The sequence below is a fragment of the Caretta caretta genome, chromosome 4 (assembly GCF_965140235.1).
Source record: "Caretta caretta isolate rCarCar2 chromosome 4, rCarCar1.hap1, whole genome shotgun sequence".
Lineage (NCBI taxonomy): Eukaryota > Metazoa > Chordata > Testudines > Cheloniidae > Caretta > Caretta caretta.
Window position 1 is genome coordinate 96948383 of NC_134209.1, and position 24437 is coordinate 96972819.

At 43.1% G+C, this 24437-nt stretch overlaps 1 protein-coding gene across 2 annotated transcripts in view; it reads right to left on the minus strand.

Annotated features, from left to right (window-relative positions):
• TUSC3 (tumor suppressor candidate 3) overlaps window positions 1–24437 on the minus strand; it is a 287435-nt gene that overhangs the window by 154709 nt on the left and 108289 nt on the right. For both annotated transcript variants that reach the window (XM_048848186.2, XM_048848183.2), the window contains exon 3: window positions 2520–2637. In XM_048848186.2, coding sequence (XP_048704143.1) covers window positions 2520–2637 — 118 coding nt within the window. The remainder of the gene's footprint in view (window positions 1–2519; window positions 2638–24437) is intronic.

Here is a 24437-nt window from a genome sequence, read left to right on the forward strand (position 1 = left end):
AACTAGCAAAGCAGCATCTTTAAAAATATTGTTTGTATTACACAAAGTCACAAGACAAACTACATCTCAACCTTGAAAAAAACTTAAGCACATACTTAAGCACATACTTAAATGCTATGTGGATGTTAATGTGACTACTCACAGTATGTGAAGTTAAGCATACATGCAAATCTTTAGAGCACTGGGGTTTTAAATATTAATTCATCCTGTAAATGTTCCCAATATTGTCAATTTGAAAACAAACAGAAAATAGTGACAGGCCCCCCGCTGGGCATTCTAAGTGAAAAAATTATTCCCCAGCAAGATGAACAAATGCAATTTGCATTGCTTATTTGAACATGTGGTGCATGGACAGGGAAATATATTTTACTATATGAAACATCTCACAATATTTGGATTTCAGAAAATAATGCAATACATTTATCAAGTGATTTGAAATTAAATATAAAATCATTGAAAAAATGGAAATGATTAAATATGAATGAAATTATTTGAGTTCTCTAATGACACAAGGGCAGTGACATTTTATTTACCTGCCGTGCTTGCTGCTCTCCAACAAAATCAATGTTATTAAATTACATAAATGCTTTAGTTAAACATCAAGTACAAGTTCAATGTATAATTTATGAAAAATAAACTAGATACTAAAATATTATTTTCTTCTAAATACAATACGCCCCATCCTTTAATGAACAACTGTTGAAAGAAAAATATTTGTGTGAACCGTGTTAAGAAGAATGTTGTAAAACTATTGAATTTAGTGGGATACTCAGATACAGAAATCTTCTGTCTGGTATTGTGGTAAACCCATGACAAACAGCTACAAAATGGGGGGAAGGTAGTAATTAATCCCAGGGGATTAAGAGGCCCCTCCCTATCCACTGAAGAGAGAGAATCAGGGGGCAATAAGGTTCAGCTGTAAAAGGGGTTGCTAGGGAACCAATTAGGGTCAGCTGACTCCCACTACTTGGGCACATACTTAAACTCCTCCCCTGGGTGGTAGGAGGGGAGGAGTAGAGGAGTTACCAGTAGGGTGTTTACAGCAAGACACCAGACCCTCCCAGTAGGGAGGCTGCACTTGCTCCCCAGAAGAGAAGGAAAACAAGCACAAGGGACTGACCACAAGGGACCCTGTGCCACCTATAAGGATTTGCCTTGCCCTAAACCTGAGTCTCCAAGGCTAAAAAGAACTGAGCCTACTGAGGCAAATAAGGTATTTTGCCACAGTATATATTTTTTAGATTGCTGACAGCCTGGTTGCACCAGACCGTTTCTATATAATCAGAATGAAAGGTGAAATCAAATCAACTGACATGCTTTTATGTCCTCTCTGAACCAGCACACAGCAACAGCTTAGCTATGAGTATTACAGTCAAGAATTAAATCTCCTGTGCTATTATAATTAGTTCAGATGTCCACTGTCTTGTTAATTTGCCTATATAAACTCTGATAAAACAAATACCTACATGACAATATGCTCACTTGTTACTCTTGTTTTCACAGATATCCAAAATACCTGGAGTTTTCAAAGACCATGAACAAAACACAATGTGGATATAAGCAAGTGTAAGTCCACTGATGTAAATGGAGTTTTATCTCTTTACACCAGAATGAACTGGGCCAAATGCATCTACTGAATATAAGTTGCTCCATGTGTGTGCAAACATAAAGTGCAAAATTTAGAGCATGTTATTTATATACAATGTGGTCCAACAGTTCTGTTGGAAAACCATCTAAGTTTACTGTGTATTGTTTTAAACACTGTAGATCTGCTTTTTTTGCTTCATAGTTTAATATCTCACAATTAACCAAAAGGGAGTAAAAATGGTTAACTTCTGCTGCTTCTTGCTTTTATTAATTCATCTTCTAGTGCCAAGCAGGGGGCTAAGCTTCAAAGAGAAGAAAATATTTTTCTTTCTCAAATTATGATTCAAGTTGAACTTGAGCTGAGTACCCAAACCAAAGAGAAATTGTGGGACTAGCATATTTGCTAATAATTGGTTCTCCACACTGTAAAGTAACCATAGCTATTTACAACAATTCCCAAGAGTTCCAAGACTGATATTCTACAAAGATAAAAAGGGTATTAAATATTTAAAGTCTTCATGAAAGGTGATATTTGTTAAGTGCTTTTTTATGTCAGACTTCCCCATAGGTTCTCTTAACTACAAATGTGATTTTTCACTGTACCTCACATCATTTTGGAGTCCATTTGTTTTACAATGCCCAATGGAAGCAACCAATACATTAACAATGGCTTGATAAACTTGATATTACCATATTTGTTTTCGGTTGACTACATATGACATAGCAAAACTGGCCATTTTGCATTTTTGGTGTTTCTTGCTATAGCTACCTTGGGTGCATTATAGAAATTCCTGTGACTAACAACAGTATTCCAGACTCTCTCCCCACCAACCCCTGTAATTCTTTATTATCAAACAAAAAAAAATCACAGTACTTAAAATATGTGATATATATATTAAACAATCTTAAAGACATCATTCAACACCTTTTACCTGTTGAAAAACATCTGCTCCTTCATCATAATCCACTATAGTGAAGAATAGTTTATTAGAAAAAGCAGATGAGTAGCGCCATGAGTTGGCCAGCACTTGATATTCTTCATTAGCTTGCCTGTAAGGGAAAAGGCATAGATACAGATAAAAATTATAGGTATCTGTATGTAATTGACTCCCAGTAAAGATTCCATAACGAATTGTAACAACTGCAAACCAAACAGAGGGATTAACTAAAACTCCAGCAAACACATTCTCAATTCTCTACCAAAAAAGGTTTTGGCCAGTATGGCAAGGTGATAGGGGGTTCTTGTTGTTGTTTTTGTTTTTCCAGAATTACAATTAATTTATAATGGGTGAGGTAATATTTTATTGGATCAGCTTCTTCTAGTGAGAGAAAAGCTTTCAAGCCACACCGAGCTGTTCTTCAGTTCTGGGAAAGGTACTCTGAGCGTCACAGCAAAATGGCTCAATAAAAGATGTTACATCACCCACATTGTCTCGCTAATATCCCGAGACCGACAGTTACAACTACATTGCATGCAGTTAATTTATAATAGCTATCTAAGCAACAAAACCCACATTCAAAATACGAATGAAAATGTGTTTTAACATTTTTAACATAAAAAGCTTTACAAACAGTGTCAGTTAAATGCTCCTATAGTTTATGCTGGAAAATATGGGCCCAAACCTGCAAACTGATTCTTGTAGAGACATCCTTGTGGCAATGCAGATCTAGTATCAGGATTTATATGCTCAAAACTGCTCCAAATAAGTATCAGTTCAGACTAGTAGAACACGGAGCAATATACCAAGGGTGCCCAAACTGTGGGGCGTGAGCCACATGCAGCTCTTTTACTGTTGCAGTGTGGCTCGCGTAGCTCCCTCCCCCATGCTCCACCTACCAGACTGGGGTGGGGAAGCTCAGGACTTCTGCCTTGCAGAGGGGTGGTGGGGTAGGGGCTTCTGCGCAGTGGGGAAGGAGGTCTTGGGACTTCAGCTCTGTAGGGCACACCTGCGCCTCAGGGCTTCAGCACAAGTAAGGCTGAATCCCCGAGCCCCATGGGGCACCTCCAGCGGAGATGAAGCCCTGAGTCCCGGCAGGTGTGCCCCGGCTTTTGAATTTGTGAAGATTGTCATATGCAGCTTGGAGGGTCACTAAGTCTGGCCACCCCTGCTATATACCAATGCAACATTCCTCCCAGAACAAAGGATACATGGAAAGAGCTCTGCCAATACTACACTGAAAATTGTTGTGCCACAAAAGGAGTGGTTGTGTCAGATCTAAAGGGGGTAAAGTTGCCAATAACATCCTTGTTCAACATTTTTTCCTACAAAAAATATTTTAAAACCAACACACAAAGTACAGTTTTTGCAGTCTGTAGTAATTTCTATCAGCATTAGAAAGTCACATTTTCCCTCCAGCAGGCTCCCTACCCCCAAACCTCAAGGAAGAGCCAGAGGGAAAAATAATGCAGCATGACACTACATTAACTTTTGCACTCGCCCTCTTGGTACTCAGAAAATCACTTTAAAAGCAAGATTTGGGGGGAGAGGAGTTGAGGGGATGAGAGAGCAGCATTACCAGTGAAGAAGTTATCTGCATAGCCCTGAAGCCACACAGACTTGGGGGCAAAACAACTGTACAGTTTATTAGGGGGCATCTCAAAGTTACCGAGGGGATCTTTGTGGCAATTTCCACCCCACAGAGCTCCTTCTGTGGCTGTTTATTTATATTACAGAGCCCCGTCCTTTATCTACCTCTCTTTTCAGATGGAGGGATACAGAAATAGTATGAACATATTTGTTTTTAAAACTTCTGTCTGAAGGTTGTTTTTGTAAAGCATGTTGCATGCACATTATGGCGTGGTATACAGGTATTAAAAGCAACTATTTGGCTACCCTTGCAACACTTGTCTACTCAGCACACAGCACTTCTGGAGCTGTGTGTACCAAGAGAAACAACGTGCATGGTCAAATGCACCACTATAAAAATAAAAAGTGAAACTTGATCATCACTTTAAGTCAATCTCAGATGCAGTACAATGAAAACCTAACTTTTACCCTTGTCAACTATTTTTTAAAAAAATATCTCATTTGGTAAACTAGATTTGAAAGTACAGAAAATGTTGAACTTATGCACTTGTTTGGTATTTCATACTGAAATAGGCTAACATGTTCATCGGCATCCTGAAGAGGGCAGTCAAGCAGCATCAAATGAATGTTTCAAATGCTTAAGTAATAACTGTAGGGCACTGTTGTGTTAAACCTGTTATATTAAAACCTTACCATTTTTATGATCAGAACAGGATGATAACAGCATTTCATCTTGATGCTATCATTCTCTTTATTCTATCCTTTCATATTTTTAGATATTCATGTAAAATCATAATTACAAATTATAGTTATGCCCCTACTAGTTTATAAAAGTTTCTTAATTTTTCCCCATCTTTGCATACTTTGCATCTTCAAATTAAACCATTTTCCAATTTATTTAATGGACATCTGTCTTTTCAGAAGAGAGCTTAGTTTCTGAGTTTGTTTTTGTTTTTTATGTGTCTACTTGCATGTTCTGCAACAAAGTGGTTTTGGAATACAATTTTTAGAACTTACTGAAGGTAACTTAGCAAAGTATTCTGTAGGACTTCTCAACAACAGCTTTTATAAAGACACTGAAAAGAGCATTCTATAAAGAGCAAAAGTGGGTAAAATTCAAATATTTGCACTTTAATATTGAAGCTAGCTCTTAATTCAAGTGGTGAGCAGGTGGCTGAAAAGATATACCTGTCTCTCTTTTGAAATCAATGGGACTACTCAGTATATGAAGTTACACATGCATGCAAGTCCTTGCAGGATCGGAGCCTAATTAAAGACAACACAGAAATGGGCATAAAAAATAACTGAAAGGTCTGGAGAAGGAAGGATGAGACTAACAGTGATAGGTTCACACAATTTGTTACGTGGTCTAGCTATGTTCACAACCAGATATTATGTATTGTAATAAGAATGATATGATACTATCTCCATAATCCATCATGTCTCTCTACCTACTTGGATAGAAGTGATGCAATAAATTACATCTAACAGCCTTCTGAAGTGATTGGGAACTCCTATCTGGACTCTGATAAATACTAGGCAACACTGTTCCAGAAATGGTAGTTCTCTAGGGGATTGCATCTCAGGTGCAAAAAAAAAAAAAATTTTTTTTTTAATTGGAGTCTTACTACCAAAAAGGCTATAGATATAGTGCCATCATCTTCCAGCTAGCTGTGTGAGCTGCTATGAAGAGGTATAGGAGGAACTGTATTTGATCTTGGCATGAAAGGACTGCATGATCAGACTAGAAATAGACCCTAATGCTGCTAGTTTGGCATTACTTTTTCATCAGGCTGAGCCAGAAAGGAGCATAGAGTATCTAAGAGCAGAAATAGTGTTACTGTTATTACCACCATTTAAGAGTTTAGGCAGAGGTGGTTGCACTGCAGTCCCAGCAATGACAGCAGTATTATCTACCAGTAAGAGAGGCAGAGACCAGGTTAGATGACATACTGCCATCTAAACATTCTTTACCTAGGATATTCGTATTTTGACAATAGTTATTGTTGGCAGCAGGTCGTACGAGCTGTTTCCTTTCCTGCATGACACATACTTATCATATATTAAATTATGGGTTTGATATTTCCAGAAAACCAGATTGACTAAATAAGCCAGCATCTATGCTTGGTTTTCTCTTCAGAGCCTATGAACAGCTGTAATTGCCAGCAGTTACAAGATACCATACAGCTCTTTATAAGAAGGCACATTTATTCTTAAGGTAAAAACACTACAGAGAAAATCTTACAAACAAATAAAAAAAAAAACTACACACAAGCAAAAAGCTTACCCCCTTACAATACCCACAAGGCCTTAGCAGGGGTCAGTCTTTCAAACCCCACAAAGGCTTTTTCCGCCCTGTGGTTGCAAGTTTGTAACAACCTTAGCTCAGAACTAGCACAACCATGAATAACTCAGTCTTTCCTTTATGCAGATTGGGCCTTTTATCTTGGCCTCATATAACAAATGATCAGCAAAGGCCCGCTCCTCAGTGCATAGCTTCAAAAGGATTTTTTTTGTAACTGGAGGTGGGGAATTTGCATTCATCTCCTCCTACATATTTCCCAGGAAATCTACTTCATACATATCATCCCAAAAGTACATTCTTGTCTGGCACATTGTTCAATACTGTTTTGATCATGTAGGCCTTACATTACATTTCCCTCTTGGACAGGTTACACACAGTCCCAGCCCACAATAATACATAATATTTGCATTTAATACAATGAATTCCAAAATATATTTAAACCTAATAAGTTTTCTCAAGGATATTTCAGGAAATTGCCATATCTGTCACAAAGGGTTTTATTAAACAGAATCAATTCAGCAAAGAGGAGGGTTTTCTTTGTGTATGTGTCTACACAAAGAATCACATTTGTATAGCTTGAGCGCTATTTGGTTTTCTGAAGGTGAAAACAGGAGCAGAACTAGAGAAAATTAGGTTAGTATAATGCTCGAGTAAGGACTTGTCTCCAATTAAGACACTACAGCTACATACCTGTAGTTCTTTGGGTTATCCACCTCCCCAGGAGGCGATAGCTAGGTCAACAGAAGAATTCTTCCATCAACCTAGCTCTGTCTACATAGGGATTTCATAGAATCATAGAATATCAGGGTTGGAAGGGACCCCAGAAGGTCATCTAGTCCAACCCCCTGCTCGAAGCAGGACCAATTCCCAGTTAAATCATCCCAGCCAGGGCTTTGTCAAGCCTGATTTAGGTCATCTTAACTATGCCCCTCAGGGGATGTAGATTTTTAACGCCCTGACTGGCGTAGATAAACCAATCTAATTTTCAACTGTAGAGCAAACCAAATGGAATAAAATTAAGAGAGCAAATATACGCAGAACATTAGAAAAAAAATCAGTAAGATCTATTAAGATGTGAAATGATCTGCCCAGGAAAGTGATTAAAGCATTATCACGTGGTACATTAAGTGGATTAAACAAAATACTAATAACTATACAATAGGCAACAACTTGCATTGGCAGGGGAATGGACTAACAGAAGGTCTAGAAGGTCTTTTCCATCTCTTTGTAATAAGATTTGTTCATTGCTACTCTTTACCAGTACAATTAGTTTGCTGTTTGTTACTTGAAATAATAATTTTCCTAATAATAAAAAGTGTTTAAATATTTTAACTTCCTGCTTGCAACACAACAACAATTTATAACTAAGTTCTTTGGCCATGAGTCTGGGAAGATCAATAAACATATATGTAGACCCACACCTATCTTAACCAAATATGGTTAAGATGCATTGAAGTTTCTGCAACTCCATGTAGAAAATTTATCACATATATAATAAAAATACTACAAAGTGTAGAAAATTCAAACTCCATAACAGAATTTTCATACTCTTTCTACAGACTAGTCTTTGATCATCAGTGAAAGTCTGAACTCTGTCAGGTGTACTGGAATACTTAAAGCTGTCCAGTCCAGTCTAGATTTTGGTTTTCTGCCTTGAAGGGTTCCTCCTATGTAGCAAATGTTTCTTCAAGTGATTGCTCATATCAATTCTAATTAGGTGTGTGCGCACCATGTGCACAGTCGTCGGAAAGTTTTCCCTTAGCAGCTCCTGTCGGGTCAGCTGTGGAGCCCCCTGGAGTGGCGCCTTCGTGGCGCTGCATATATGCCCCTGCCGACCCGGCCCCTCCTCAGTTCCTTCTTACCACCAGTGACTGTCGTTGGAACTGCAGTCGCTTGCTTAGCAAGTTGTAGTTTAGTTCTTAGTTAGTAGTAATAGTTAGTGTATATAGTGAGATAAGGGTTGGGAGTGGGGGCTTTTCCCCAATACCTAACCCCCACACCTTGGCTTCTGGGCCATGCCACGAGCCCAAGGGTTCAAACTCCATTTTCTGAAGGTGGAGATTTCCCCAGGTCAATCTGTTTGCCACCCAGGGCAACAGAAAGTGCCCGATGTTCTGCTCCTTTCAGAAGCATAGCACAGGCTCAACCACAGATGCATTCCTGCTACCCTGGGAAGGCCACCTGCTCTATGCCTTTCCCCTGATCCCTCTCCTGCACAAGGTCCTACTCAAGGTCCACAGGAATGGGGCGGAGATCATTCTGGCAGCTCCAGCGTGGCCACTGCAACACTGTACACTGCCCTTCTGGAACTGTCGGTGGTCACCCCAATCACATTGCCACTCTTCCCTGACCTGATCACTCAAGACCACGGTCGTCTTTATCACCCCGACCTCCAATCCCTCCACCTCATGGCCTGGAAGCTTTATGGCTGAACTCCATGGAGCTTATGTGCTCGGAACAGGTAAGGAGGTCTTACTTGGCAGGAAAAAGCCCTCCACTAGAGCCACATATCTGGAAAAGTGGAAAAGGTTTAACTGCTGGTGTGACCAGCGTCATACACCCCCACTTCAGATGCCTATCCCTCTCATCCTAGAGTACCTTCTGCACCTGAAACAGCAAGGCCTGGAAGTATCATCCATAAAGGTACACCTCGCTGCTCTCTCGGCTTTCCACCTAGGAGCGTCTGGAAGCCTGTTCCTGCCTGGGACCTTAACGTGGTCCTCTCCAGACTAATGGGGCCCTCATTTGAGCCACCGGTGACTTGCTCTACCTGTCATGGAAGGTAGCCTTCCTGGTCGCCATTACATCAGCAAGGAGGGTGTCTGACTTAAAGACCCTTACCTCAGACCCACCTTATACATTTTTCCACAAGGATAAGGTGCAACTCAGACCTCACCCTGCCTTTCTTCCTAAGGCCATGTCACGTTTCCATGCTGGCCAAGACATATTCCTGCCTGTTTTTTATCCTAAGCCTCATGCCAGTAGCCATGAGCAGAGGCTACACTCTGAATGTTCAGTGGGCGCTAGCATTCTACAGCGAGTGCACTAAGATGTTCAGGAAGTCGAACCAGTGGTCCGTAGCAGAATGGATGAAAGGACTCCCAGTCTCATCTCAAAGAATATCTTCCTGGATCACGTCCTACACCCGCACGTGCTACGAGCTGGCCAACATACCAGCCCTAGCACTCTTGGCACTCCACAATGGCACAGGACTCATCGGCGGTGCTCCTGGCCCAGGTCCCGATACAAGAAACCTGCAGGGCAGCAACTTGGTCCTCGGTGCATACATTCACTTCTCATTACGCCGTTATCCAGCATGACGGGGATGATGCAGCGTTCAGCATCCACCACCTAGGTAAGGCTTGGGAGTCTCCCAATTAATTGGAATCAATACGAGCAATCAATCAAAGAAGAAAAAAACGATTACTCACCTTCTCATAACTATTGTTCTTCGAGATGTCTTGCTCATATCCATCCCAATACCCACCCTCCTATCCCTCTGTCGGAGTAGCCGACAAGAAGGAACTGAGGAGGGGCTGGGTCAGTAGAGGCATATATGCAGCGCCATGAAGGCGCCACTCCAGGGGGCTCCACAGTCAACCTGATGGGAGCTGCTAAGGGAAAACTTGCCAACCACTGTGCACGCAGTGCACACACATCTAATTGGAATCTATATGAGCAATCACTCGAAGAAGAAACATTAGCTACATATAGGAGGAACCCTTCAAGGCAGATAAGCAAAATCTAGACTGGACTGGATGGCTTTAAGCATTCCAGTACACCTGACAGAGTTCAGACTTTCACTCATGATGAAACACTAGAAGACTTTAAAAATATGAGAGTCAACTCCTACCACACAGACCTGTGACAATCATAGCCAGCAGAAGTATATCAGTTTCCTCTGCTAATGGAAATAATCCATACCTCCTTCAGAGAAGAAAAACTGACAATCTCTTTTTTAAAATGCATTAGCCTGCCCAATCCTGAAAAAGCCAGTACTTGATGCAGAAATCTCTCTTAAAACCATTCTATCTCAGACCTCCCAGTCCAAGACAAAATCTTGAGGAAAGTAGTGACAGCAAGTTTCAGTACATAGCATTTGCAAACATCCCTCCTGTATTCCATGCGTTTGTCACCTCCAGACTGGATTGCTGTTACACACTATATCTGCATGTGAAGCAAGGCAGAGTCTCCAGCTCCTGTACTATGTTATAGTCCGCTTCCTCAGTGGGATGGGCTTCCACAATCACGTTATCCCTCTGCTCTAATCCCTTCATTTTCTTCCAATCATTTATGGTACCAGTTCAAAGTTTTAATCCTGCTTTTCAAGAATTTAAATAGATCAGGGTCCAGCCACACCATTAAAAAAAATTATTACAGTAGGGTCTATATATTGGGGCCCACTGCGTTAGGCACACATAGCAAGAAGTTTTCTGCCCCAAAGAGCTTACAGTTTATATAGACACAGATGAAAGGTGAAGTGATTTGCCCAACATCACTCAGCAGATCAGTGAGTAGAGCCAGGAAGAGAACCCAGGTATTTGGACTCCAAGGCTAGGCCTAGCCACTATACCACAGCAGCTCACCCTCACACTCTGTTGCCCCTGACCAGCACTACTCTATCTAGGGCGCTTCTTCAGTCAGCCAGTCAGTCCTCCTCCCATGCCTTCCAGGGAGAGACTCTCCTCTGCTCTGCTGAGCAGCCCTTTATATATGGCCCTCAGAGCCCTGACTGGCTGCTCCAGCGAGCCTTCCCCCTCTTGGTGGGCTCAATAAGCCCTTTCCTAATTAGTGGGTTCTGCGCAGCATCCAGGGTGCTGCTTTTAACCCCTTCTTCTCCCTGTGTGGGGCAGCCACCCCACCACAGGCAGACTAAGAAAGAACTTTTGCTTCATGCAACAATCAATGGCATTTAATGGTTGTTCACCTATCAAAGTGTCACACACACAGCACAGGCAGGGGAGGACTATAAAATGTGCTTCATCAGCCGAAAGAAGTGTGGTATCACTCTGGCAATGAAATCCTCTTCTTTCTCTGCCATTTCCTTCTTTTCTCAGGTAGTGCATTTCCGCAGAACCTGGTAGAAACTGGTGAGCTAGGTCATGAGTTACTAGGGAGGGTTAACACTGCCCAGTCACACTCTTAGTCAAATCCCTAAGCATCTGCAAAAGGGGGCAGACTGTAGTCTGAGGAATTAATGTCTAAAAACAACTTTTTCCTTACTGCTTTTCTGAAGTGATTTGAGTGAACAAAATGAATTTGAGGAATGAGACAATCAGTGTTCGGGCACAATGGAATTAGTGATTTGAAAGTTACACCTGAATACATTGTGCACCACTGTGTGTATACAGAATTCTGCACATTTTGTTGTTTCCCTGCAGAAAAATGACTTTCTAACAGGAAAGCAAAGGGAAGCCACAAGAGCGATCACGCGCCCCTCCCCAGCAGCATGGGTGCATTATTTTGGGTGCCCCAAGCAGCTAGCAGAGAAGTAAGTCATTGCCGGGGGGCAGGGCTTGGGATGCCCTGGCCCATGGTTCCTATCCTGTGTTGGGCTCAGCTGCTAGTCCTAGCAGGGCTGGGGCAAGGAGCGGCTGGGGCCGGGGCCAGGTCAGATCCACCCCCAGAAACTACCCCTAGCTGCAGGAAGCTCCGCACCCCACCCCACTTCCTGCCCCCATTGATCTTCAGCTGGGGTGGGAGGGGTTAGTGTACAGGGAGCTTCTCCTCCATCCACACAAACCCTGTGCATTTGGACCCTCCCATGCCCAGAGCTCCATGCCGAGCCTCACTCCCACGCATCCAGAACCCCACACTGAGCCCATCCACCCACCCAAAGGCCCAACCTGCTGAGCTACACCCCTGTATCCGGAGCCCCCCCTGCACCCAGACCACCCCACCAAGACTCACCCCCTGCACCTGGAACCCCACTGATCCCCTCGCCCATCCATCTGGACCCTCACCCCTGCACCCAGCCCATACCCCACTGATCCCACACTCCCTACGCCCATGCAACCCCCATGCTACTCTCACACCCACCCTGACGAGCCCCACCCTCCCTGCACTTGGGCCACCCCAACAAGCCCCCTGCACCTGGACCCCCACCCCACTGACCCCCCCCAACCAGCTGCACCCCGATCCTCACCCCACCAAGACCTTCTCTCCCAGCACCCGAACCTCCCCACTGATCCCCCCACACCCAGACTGCTCCTACTGAGCCTGACCCCCAGACCTCCCGCCGCTGAGCCCCAACCACCTTCACCTGGACGTCCTTGCAGAGTCCCATTCCCCCTGCATCCAGACCCCTCACTGAGCTGCCTGCACACAGATAGCCCCACACAGAAAACTCTCACCCCACACCTTGATCCCCGCACACTAAGCCCCTCCACACTTGGATCCTGCTGGGCTGAGCCTGCCTGCCCCATACCTGGATCAGGAACTAGGGCTGGATGTGCATGCAAAACTCAGTCCCTTTCACTTGCTATCTTGGTGTGCCTAGCACAGAGGGGCAGGGCCCCGGGGTGTTTCTGGGGTAGGGCCTGCCCTGCGCTCTGTCAGGGTCAGGTGCAATCTCACCACCGAGTCCATATCCTGAAGAGGATGGGGGCTGAAGGGTGATCTCTCACCTCTGTGCAGCCAGTGGCCTGTGCTCCCCACTGCCATGATGGAGCTTCCACATTTCTATATTGACAAATAAAGTATGTAGAATTTTGAAATATTGTGCACAGAATTTTTTTTTTGGCACAGAATTCCTTTAGGAACAGAAAGTGAAGGGTTCACTGGATTGCATACGTGTTCTTCATGTTGTATCAAAGAGGACTGATCAGCCTGAGGATATGCTTTGATGAACTTGTGTGCCCAGATGTAGCAATTACATAAGTTAGTACAAATTGACAATTAGGAAATGCCTATAATTGATAAGGAAATCTTAAAGGTATCAGTGAAAAATCTATGGTGAGTAAGATTAAGGACAAGAAGAAGGAATTCTTTAAATATATCAGGAAAAAAGAAAGATCTAGCAATGGTATAGGTTCAATACTAGAAGAGTCTAGTAAAGTTGTCAATCATGATGTAGATAAGACAAGTATTAAAAAAAATCTGTTCAGTATTTGGAAAGAAGCAGGATGATGTATTCAAATATTACAGAGACAAGAAAATACATCCTATTCCCTCAGGAACTATGGAGGATATTAAATAGCAACTATTAAACATAAGCATTTTTACACTGATAGAACCAGATGACGTGCACAGAAGAGCTATAAAAAGAATTGGAAGTCATGGAAGACGGAAGACATTCCAGAAGACTGGAAAAGGGCAAATATAATGCCAATCTATAACAAGGGAAATAAGGTCCATTCAGCCAAGTATCCTGTCTACCAACAGTGGCCAATGCCAGGTGTCCCAGAGGGAGTGGACTTAACAGGTAATCGTCAAGTGATCTCTCTCCTGCCATCCATCTCCACTGTCTGACAAACAGAAGCTAGGGACACCATTCCTTGTCCACCCTGGCTAATAGCCATTAATGGACTTAACCTCCATGAATGTATCCAGTTCTCTTTTAAACCCTGTTATAGTTCTAGCCTTCACAACCTCCTCAGGCAAGGAGCTCCACAGGTTGACTGTGTGCTGAGTGAAGAAGAACTTGCTTTTATTTGTTTTCAACCTGCTGCCCATTAATTTCATTTGGTGGCCCCTAGTTCTTCTATTATGGGAACAAGTAAATAACTTTTCCTTATTCACTTTCTCCACACCACTCATGATTTTATATACCTGTATCGTATCCCCCCTTAGTCTCCTCTTTTCCAAGCTGACAAGTCCTAGCCCCTTTAATCTCTCCTCATATGAGACCTGTTCCAAACCCCTAATCATTTTAGTTGCCCACTTCTGAACCTTTTCTAATGCCAGTCTATCTTTTTTGAGATGAGGGGACAGTATTCAAGATGTGGATGTACCATGGATTTATATAAGGGCAATAACATATTCTTCTTAAGCCATCAATTTGCAGACCTCTAGAAGATAATAAAGTGAAAGATAACAGTCAGCATGGATTTGTCAAGAACAAATCATGCCAAACCAACCTGATAGCTTTCTTTGAAAGGGTAATAAGCCTTGTGGATGGGGGGAAAATCTTAGATGTGGTATATCTTGACTTTAGTAAAGCTTTTCATACTGTCTGTCTCACATGACCTTCTCATAAAGAGACTAGAGAAATGCAACCTAAATGGAGCTACTATAAAGTGGGTGCAAAACTAGTTGGAAAACCATTCCCAGAGTAGTTATCAGTGGGTCACAGTCATGCTGGAAGGGCCATAATGAGTGGAGTCCCACAGGGATCAGTTCTGGGTCTGGTTCTGTTCAAATCTTCACAAAGATTTAGATAATAGCATAGAGAGTACACTTATAAAGTTTGCGGATGATACCAAGCTGGGAAGGGTTGGAAGTGCTTTGGAGGATAGGATTAAAATTCCAAAATGATCTGAAAAAACTGGAGAAATGGTCTGAAGTAAATAGGATGAAACTCAATAAGGACAAATGCAAAGCACTCCATTTAGGAAGGAGCAATCAGTTGCACACATACAAAATGGGAAATGACTGCTTAAGAAGGAGTACTGTGGAAAGGGATCTGGGGGTCATAGTGGACCACAAGCTAAATATGAGTTAACAGTGTAACACCATTGCAAAAAGACTGAACATCATTTTGGGATGTATTAGCAGGAGTGTTGTAAGCAAGACATGAGAAGTAATTCTTCCACTCTACTCCGTGCTGGTTAGGCCTCAACAGGAGAATTTCCATTTTTGAGAGCTCATTCTTAATCTTTCCCTGTTTGCTGTAGAGGATGTTGATCAGGTGATTCCACAGTTTCTTTGAGAGTGTGTAGCACAAGCTGTCAGCATAGTCTGTGTGGTATGTAGATTGTAATGGATTTTTTACCTTCAGTCCTTTTGGTACAATGTCCATCTGTTTGCATTTGGAAAGGAAGATGATGTCTGTCTGTATCTGTACAAGTTTTTTCATGCAGTTGATAGATTTCCACTCCATACGACGAAATGCAGTGCCTTGCATAATGACAGGTTTCAGAGTAACAGCCGTGTTAGTCTGTATTCGCAAAAAGAAAAGGAGTACTTGTGGCACCTTGGAGACTAACCAATTTATTTGAGCATAAGCTTTCGTGAGCTACGGATGCATCCGATGAAGTGAGCTGTAGCGAATAACACAGCTGTTACTCTGAAACAGGAGAATTGTGTCAGGTTCTGAGTGCTACATTTCAGGAAAGATGTGGACAAATTGGAGAAAGTCCAGAGAAGAGCAACAAAAATTATTAAAGGTCTAAACAACATGACCGATGAGGGAAGATTGAAAAAACTGGGTTTCTTTAGTATGGAAAAGAGAAGACTAAGAGGGGACATGATAACCATTTTCAAGTACATAAAAGGTTGCCACAAGGAGGAGGGAGAAGAATTTTTCTTCTTAACCCTTGAGGATAGGACAAGAAGCAATGGGCTTAAATTGCAACAAGAGAGGTTTAGGTTGGACATTAGGAAAAACTTCCTAACTGTCAGGATGGTAAAGCACTGGAATAAATTGCATAGGAAGGTTGTGGAATCTCCATCATTGGAGATTTTAAAGAGCAGATTAGACAAACACCTGTCAGGAGTGGTCTAGATCAGTGTTTCCCAAACTTGGGACGCCACTTGTTCAGGGAAAGCCCCTGGTGGGCCAGGCCGGATTGTTTACCTGCTGCGTCCGCAGGTTCAGACGATTGGAGCTCCCACTGGCTTTGGGAGGTACAGGCTGAGGGACGTACTGGCCGCCGCTTCCTGCAGCCCCCCGTGGTGAACCGTGGCCAGTGGGAGCCACGATCGGCCGAACCTGCAGATGCAGCAGGTAAACAAGCTGGCCCAGCCCATCAGGGGCTTTCCCTGAACAAGCGGCATCCCAAGTTTGGGAAACACTGGTCTAGATAATAGATAGTCCTGCAATGGCAACATGATAATTTTTAAACTGTTTTTAAGATTTTAAATAGAAAACATAGAGAAAAACTAGGGCTGGTCTATACTACTAAGTTAGATCAACTTAGCTGTGTCACTCAGGGATGTGAAAAATTCACACCTCAGAGAGAAATAGTAAAGCCAAACTAAGCCCAGGTGTAGACACCACTCCATAGAATTCTTCCATTGATGCAGCTACTACCTCTCAGAGAGGTGTATTTACTACAGCACCTGAAGACCCCTTTCAGTCGCTGTAGTAAGTGTCTATAGTATAGTACTGCATTTCTATCGCTGACATATCTTTAGATGCCTTAATACTATGGTAGACATGATTGAGCAGATAGAGAAAAATACGGAGACACAGTAGATAAATCTAATGAGCACAAAGAGTGGACAGAAACAGCTTTATAATACCATAGTTTATGTGATGCAGAGAGTAGCCAATGCTACTTTTTAGAAAAAAAGAATGAATGTACAACTTTGCTAGAGATTATTAGTCATAGTAGTAAAAAGTTAAATATTTCAGCATTGGTGCTACTTTATACTTGAAATATCACATTGATTTTTGGTGTGCATTCATTTTGAAAATGTTTTGATGAGTGACAGTTAACTTAAATCCTAGATAGAAGAGTATCTACAGAACATTACACATTAAGTTGCTTGAAGCAAAAATAGATTCTTCACAAAGTGTATACTGAGTAGCTAACAAAAAAGTAATTCATGCATTCAAATTCTGCACATACTTACAGTTCTCCTGCCCATTAATTAATCATTGATTTGAGAAATTTCAATTTTCTGATAATAGTTTTATGTGCCATATGATCAACTTCATTAAATTCATATTATTCCATGTGGCAGGACTGGATCTCAATTTCACACCCGCTTAAAACAATTTAACTAAAAGCAATATGTTGATTTTTTTCCTTCCAGGATTATTTTAAAGATTTACAATTGGTATATACTTAAATGCCTAGAGTGGCATATTGCAGGATGAAGTTTATAAGCATTTTTCCACCTCAGTAAACAATATAGAGTCGTAAATGAGATTATGTTTCTTAATAATGACAATGTTTATATTATTTTAAAGGCAGTACAAAAAGGCTCATACATGTACACAAAAAATAACATGAAGGAGTTAATTCCCTGCTATTTCATGTAATGAGGACTACACTGACCCTTTTAAGAGAGAACTTTGTACTTCTGCTATACCAGTGGTTCTCAAACTTTTGTACTGGTGACCCCTTTCACATAGCAAGCCTCTGAGTGTGACCCCCCCTTATAAATTAAAAACATATTTTTATATATTTAACATAATTATAAATGCTGGAGGAAAAGCGGGGTTTGGGGTGGAGGCTGTCAGCTCACGACCCCTCATGTAATAACCTCATGACCCCCTGAGGAGTCCCGACCCCCAGTTTAAGAACCCCTGTGCTATACCTTTGCCAATATTGGGGAGGAAACAAATATCACCAGATGGATTCTGATGTCCATCCCACACAAGACCTGAAGGAGTTAACGAGTCTAGGTGGGCCAATTAACCACCTAGGTTGCACCTGGAGGAGGAGCCAGGGAGTAATGAGGGCTAATTAAAGAGGAAGTTCAGCTATACAGGCTCTGGAGATAGCTGAGAGTAAAAGAGGGGCTGCAGTCACCCTCAGAGTAAGAAAACACAAGGTACGAAGTAGCTCAGGGATACAGAAGGAAAGTTCAGGACTGTGCAAACCTTGACTGCTTATTGTAGGGTCCCTGGGCTGGAACCCAGTGCAGAGGGTGGGCTTAGGGTTCCCCTACCAGTCACTGGAGAAATGGTACTGTTAAGGGGACAGTGAAAGAGAAGACTGCCTGGGACAGTGGGTCCAGAGAGACTTAGATGCATATGAAGGGGAAAGGAGTCCAGGAGAGCTGGCTTTATTTCAAGGAATCCCTGTTGAGGTTACAGGGACAAACCATCCCGATGTGTCGAAAGAATAGTAAATATGGCAGGCGACCAGCTTGGCTTAACGGGGAAATCCTAGCGGATCTTAAGCATAAAAAAGAAGCTTACAAGAAGTGGAAGGTTGGACATATGACCAGGGAAGAGTATAAAAATATTGCTCGGGCATGTAGGAATGAAATTAGGAGGGCCAAATCGCACCTGGAGCTGCAGCTAGCGAGAGATGTTAAGAGTAACAAGAAGGGTTTCTTCAGGTATGTTGGCAACAAGAAGAAAGCCAAGGAAAGTGTGGGCCCCTTAATGAATGAGGGAGGCAACCTAGTGACAGAGGATGTGGAAAAAGCTAATGTACTCAATGCTTTTTTTGCCTCTGTCTTCACGAACAAGGTCAGCTCCCAGACTGCTGCGCTGGGCATCACAACATGGGGAACAGATGGCCAGCCCTGTGTGGAGAAAGAGGTGGTTAGGGACCATTTAGAAAAACTGGATGTGCACAAGTCCATGGGGCCGGACGAGTTGCATCCGAGAGTGCTAAAGGAACTGGCGGCTGTGATTGCAGAGCCATTGGCCATCATCTTTGAAAACTCGTGGCGAATGGGGGAAGTCCCAGAAGACTGGAAAAAGGCTAATGTAGTGCCAATCTTTAAAAAAAGGGAAGGAGGAGGATCCTGGGAACTACAGGCCAGTCAGCCTCACCTCAGTCCCCGGAAAAATCATGGAGCAGGTCCTCAAAGAATCAATCCTGAAGCACTTACATGAGAGGAAAGTGATTAGGAACAGTCAGCATGGATTCACCAAGGGAAGGTCATGCCTGACTAATCTAATCGCCTTCTATGATGAGATTACTGTTTCTGTGGATGAAGGGAAAGCAGTGGATGTATTGTTTCTTGACTTTAGCAAAGCTTTTGACATGGTCTCCCACAGTATTCTTGTCAGCAAGTTAAAGAAGTATGGGCTGGATGAATGCACTATAAGGTGGGTAGAAAGTTGGCTAGATTGTCGGGCTCAACGGGTAGTGATCAATGGCTCCATGTCTAGTTGGCAGCCGGTGTCAAGTGGAGTGCCCCAGGGGTCGGTCCTGGGGCCGGTTTTGTTCAATATCTTCATAAATGATCTGGAGGATGGTGTGGATTGCACTCTCAGCAAATTTGCGGATGATAGTAAACTGGGAGGAGTGGTAGATACGCTGGAGGGCAGGGATAGGATACAGAGGGACCTAGACAAATTGGAGGATTGGGCCAAAAGAAATCTGATGCGGTTCAATAAGGATAAGTGCAGGGTCCTGCACTTAGGACAGAAGAACCCAATGCACAGCTACAGACTAGGGACCGAATGGCTAGGCAGCAGTTCTGCGGAAAAGGACCTAGGGGTGACAGTGGACGAGAAGCTGGATATGAGTCAACAGTGTGCCCTTGTTGTCAAGAAGGCCAATGGCATTTTGGGATGTATAAGTAGGGGCATAGCGAGCAGATCGAGGGACGTGATCGTCCCCCTCTATTCGACATTGGTGAGGCCTCATCTGGAGTACTGTGTCCAGTTTTGGGCCCCACACTACAAGAAGGATGTGGATAAATTGGAGAGAGTCCAGCGAAGGGCAACAAAAATGATTAGGGGTCTGGAACACATGACTTATGAGGAGAGGCTGAGAGAACTGGGATTGTTTAGTCTGCAGAAGAGAAGAATGAGGGGGGATTTGATAGCTGCTTTCAACTACCTGAGAGGTAGTTCCAGAGGGGATGGTTCTAGACTATTCTCAGTGGTGGAAGCGGACAGGACAAGGAGTAATGGTCTCAAGTTGCAGTGGGGGAGGTTTAGGTTGGATATTAGGAAAAACTTTTTCACTAGGTGGGTGGTGAAACACTGGAATGTGTTGCCTAGGGAGGTGGTGGAATCTCCATCCTTAGAAGTTTTTAAGGTCAGGCTTGACAAAGCCCTGACTGGGATGATTTAATTGGGGATGGGTCCTGCTTTTGAGCAGGGGGTTGGACTAGATGACCTCCTGAGGTCCCTTCCAACCCTGATATTCTATGATGCTATGATTCTATGATTTTCCAAGAAGGGGAAAACCACAGTGACCTGGCCAGACGGCCAAGCCATGAAGCAGGTGCAGTTGAATCCCAAGAAAGAGAATGAGAGAGTGATGGAGTGCAACTGCATGAAGGGATGTCGGCTTGGCAGAGCTAATCCCCAGACCTGGCCAGAAGGAGGCGCTCCAGCAGTGAGTAGAGCACCCCAGGACATATAAGTAGAGTCCAAAACCCATATTAATGGATCCACTCTGGAGCTATTGGAATAAGGTGAAGGAGCCTTCCTTGACTTTGGACAAGACCTTGGGCAGGAGTGGAACTGCAGGGAAGGCATACAACAGTCCTTTTGATGAGATTAGGTGGAAAGCATCTGTCAGTGAACCCAGGTTGTGGCCTGCTCAGGAACAAAAGAGGCAACATTTTCCGTTTGCTGTTGTTGCAAACAGGTCCACTTGGGGAGTTCCCCACTACTGGAAAATGGACTAGAAATGTCCAGGCAAAGACACCACTCATGGTGACCTGCGAACGACCTGCTAAGGCAGTCCACCAGAGTGTTTTGAACTCCCAGAATGTAAGCCACTTTCAGGGTGATGAAACTGGCAATCCAGAAATTCCAGAGGAGGATTGCATCCTGGCATTATTTTTCACTTGTCCCCGCCCCCGTCTTGCTTGTTTAAACAGAATATGGCTGTTGTATTGTCTCTGAGCACCAACCAATTCCACTGCACTATGCAGAAGGAACGCCATGTAAGCTAAATGGATGGCCTGAAGCTAGACAGATAGATCCTGGGGTGACCAAAGTCATTGAGTCTGGTGGGAACCGAAGTGAGCTCCCAAATCTAAATCTGATGCCTCTGCAAATAGACTGAGTGATTGTTGTGGAGGGGCAAAGGGAATTCCCTCACAAATATTTTTAGATTCTATGCACCAGTCCAGGGAGGACAGGGCCTGAGATGGTACTTGAACCACCATGTCTGTGTGATGACAGGCTGGTGAATACACTGAGGTTAGCCATCCCTGTAGCTTTCTCAGGTGCAGTCTGGCATGCTGCACGATGTAAGTGCACACCACCATGTCTCTTAGATGCTTGAGGAAGTTCTGAACCATAATGACAGAGTGGACCTTTGGATCTAAAGCAATGAGTCACATTGTTTGGAACCTCCGCTCTGGCAAAAAAGCCCTGCCCTTTGTAGGGTCCAGGACTGCCCCAATGAATTCTGTGATTTGAACAGGAGTCACAGTAGAGTTTTCTGTATTTAATAGAAGCCCCAGAACATCAAAAGTGGACAGAATAGTGGCTACGCTGGAAAGTACCTAGTACCTGGACAACCCTCTCACTAGCTCGTCAACCAGATAAGGGAACACATGGATTCCTGACATTCAAAGCAATGCTGCTAATACATTCATGCATTTAATGAATACGCAAGGAGCAGCTGACAGACCAAAAAGCAATACTGTGAATTCGTAGTGGGATCCATTGACCATGAATCTGAGAAAATTTCGGTGGATCTAGTCAATCACCATGTCAAAATAACAGGTTTCAGAGGAGCAGCCATGTTAGTCTGTATCCGCAAAAAGAAAAAGAGTACTTGTGGCATCTTAGAGACTAACAAATTTATTTGAGCATAAGCTTTCGTGGACTAAAACCCACTTCATCGGATGCATGCAGTGGAAAATACAGTGGGGAGATTTTATATACACAGAGAACATGAAACAATGGGTTACCATACACACTATAACGAGAGTACTTGTGGCATTTGTGGTACTCACGAGGAGTACTTGTGGCACCTTAGAGACTAACAAATTTGTTTGGGCATAACCTTTCGTGGACTAAAACCCACTTCATCGGATGCATGCAGTGGAAAATGCAGTAGGAAGATATATATAAACACAGAGAACATGAAAAAATGGGTGTTGCCATACCCACTATAACAACAGTGATCAGTTAAGGTGAGCTATTATCAGCAGGAGAAAAAAAAACCTTTTGTAGTGATAATCAGGATGGCCCATTTCCAACAGTTGACAAGAAGGTGAGAGTAACAGTAGGGGGGGAATAAGCCTGGGGAAATAGTTTTACTTTGTGTAATGACACATCCACTCCCAGTCTTTATTCAAGTCTAATTTAATGGTGTACAGTTTGCAAATTAATTCCAATTCAGCAGTCTCTCATTGGAGTCTGTTTTTGAAATTTTTTTGTTGAAGAACTGCCACTTTTAGGTCTGTAATCGAGTGACCAGAGAGATTGAAGTGTTCTCCGACTGGTTTTTGAATGTTATAATTCTTGACGTCTGATTTGTGTCCATTTATTCTTTTACGTAGAGACTGTCCGGTTTGGCCAATGTACATGGCAGAGGGGCATTGCTGGCACATGATGGCATATATCATATTGGTAGATGTGCAGGTGAATGAGCCTCTGATAGTGTGGCTGATGCGATTAGGCCCTGTGATGGTGTCCCCTGAATAGATATGTGGACACAATTGGCAACGGGCTTTGTTGCAAGGATAGGTTCCTGGGTTAGTGGTTTTGTTGTGTGGTGTGTGGTTGCTGGTGAGTATTTGCTTCAGGTTGGGGGGCTGTCTGTAAGCAAGGACTGGCCTGTCTCCCAAGATCTGTGAGAGTGATGGATGATCCTTCAGGATAGGTTGTAAATCCTTGATGATGCGCTGGAGAGGTTTTAGTTGGGAGCTGAAGGTGATGGCTAGTGGCGTTCTGTTATTTTCTTTGTTGGGCCTGTCCTGTAGTAGGTAACTTCTGGGTACTCTTCTGGCTCTGTCAATCTGTTTCTTCACTTCAGCAGGCGAGTATTGTAGTTGTAAGAACGCTTGATAGAGATCTTGTAGGTGTTTGTCTCTGTCTGAGGGGTTGGAGAAAATGCGGTTGTATCGTAGAGCTTGGCTGTAGACAATGGATCGTGTGGTGTGGTCTGGATGAAAGCTGGATGCATGTAGGTAAGTATAGTGGTCAGTGGGTTTCTGGTATAGGGTGGTGTTTATGTGACCATTCCTTATTAGCAACGTAGTGTCCAGGAAGTGGATCTCTTGTGCAGACTGGTCCAGGCTGAGGTTGATGGTGGGATGGAAATTGTTGAAATCATGGTGGAATTCCTCAAGGGCTCCTATTCCATGGGTCCAGATGATGAAGATGTCATCAATGTAGCACAAGTAGAGTAGGGGCATTAGGGGACGAGAGCTGAGAAAGCGTTGTTCTAAGTCAGCCATAAAAATGTTGGCATTCTGTGGGGCCATGCGGGTACCCATAGCAGTGCCGCTGATTTGAAGGTATACATTCTCCCCAAATGTGAAATAGTTATGGGTGAGGACAAAGTCACAATGTTCAGCCACCAGGTTTGCCCTGACATTATTGGGGGTACTGTTCCTGATGGCTTCTAGTCCATCTTTGTGTGGAATGTTGATATAGAGGGCTTCTACGTCCATAGTGGCTAGGATGGTGTTTTCAGGAAGATCACCAATGGATTGTAGTTTCCTCAGGAAGTCACTGGTGTTTCGAAGATAGCTAGGAGTGCTTGTAACATAACTAGCTGTCAGCAAAAGGCCCCTGTTATTTGCAAACAATTTTCACCTGGGAGATGACTAACTCAATGCAACAAACACATGCTTTACAGGATATTTATTCATAAACAGTAACTCGTAAGGTATCTACAGAAAGCTCTCAATTTGTCAAGATTCTTAACCATTGTGAGATATATGTATGGGTAATATTTAATGTATTTATACTGAAAATATGCTTTATGGCCTTGGAGAAGAAATTAGTCACCAGGAGGTAATGTGCCTCGGAGATGACTCATTCAAGCAAGAGGGAACTGTCACCTCTCTCTAAATCCTCCAGTGAGGTAATGCAAGGTCCTATTGTCTACCCTTGCCACATCTCAGAACAGTCAATGGGAAACCATCAAAGACAACTGCAAATTATCTGAACCACTTGGCAGGAAAAAATGGACATTATAGCTGGCAAGAGATTGCCCTGGCTATGAATAGAGACAAAATTCTGTTTCAGAATAACAAATGGTAGGTATCAGAACGGTAGCCATGTTAGTCTGTATCAGCAA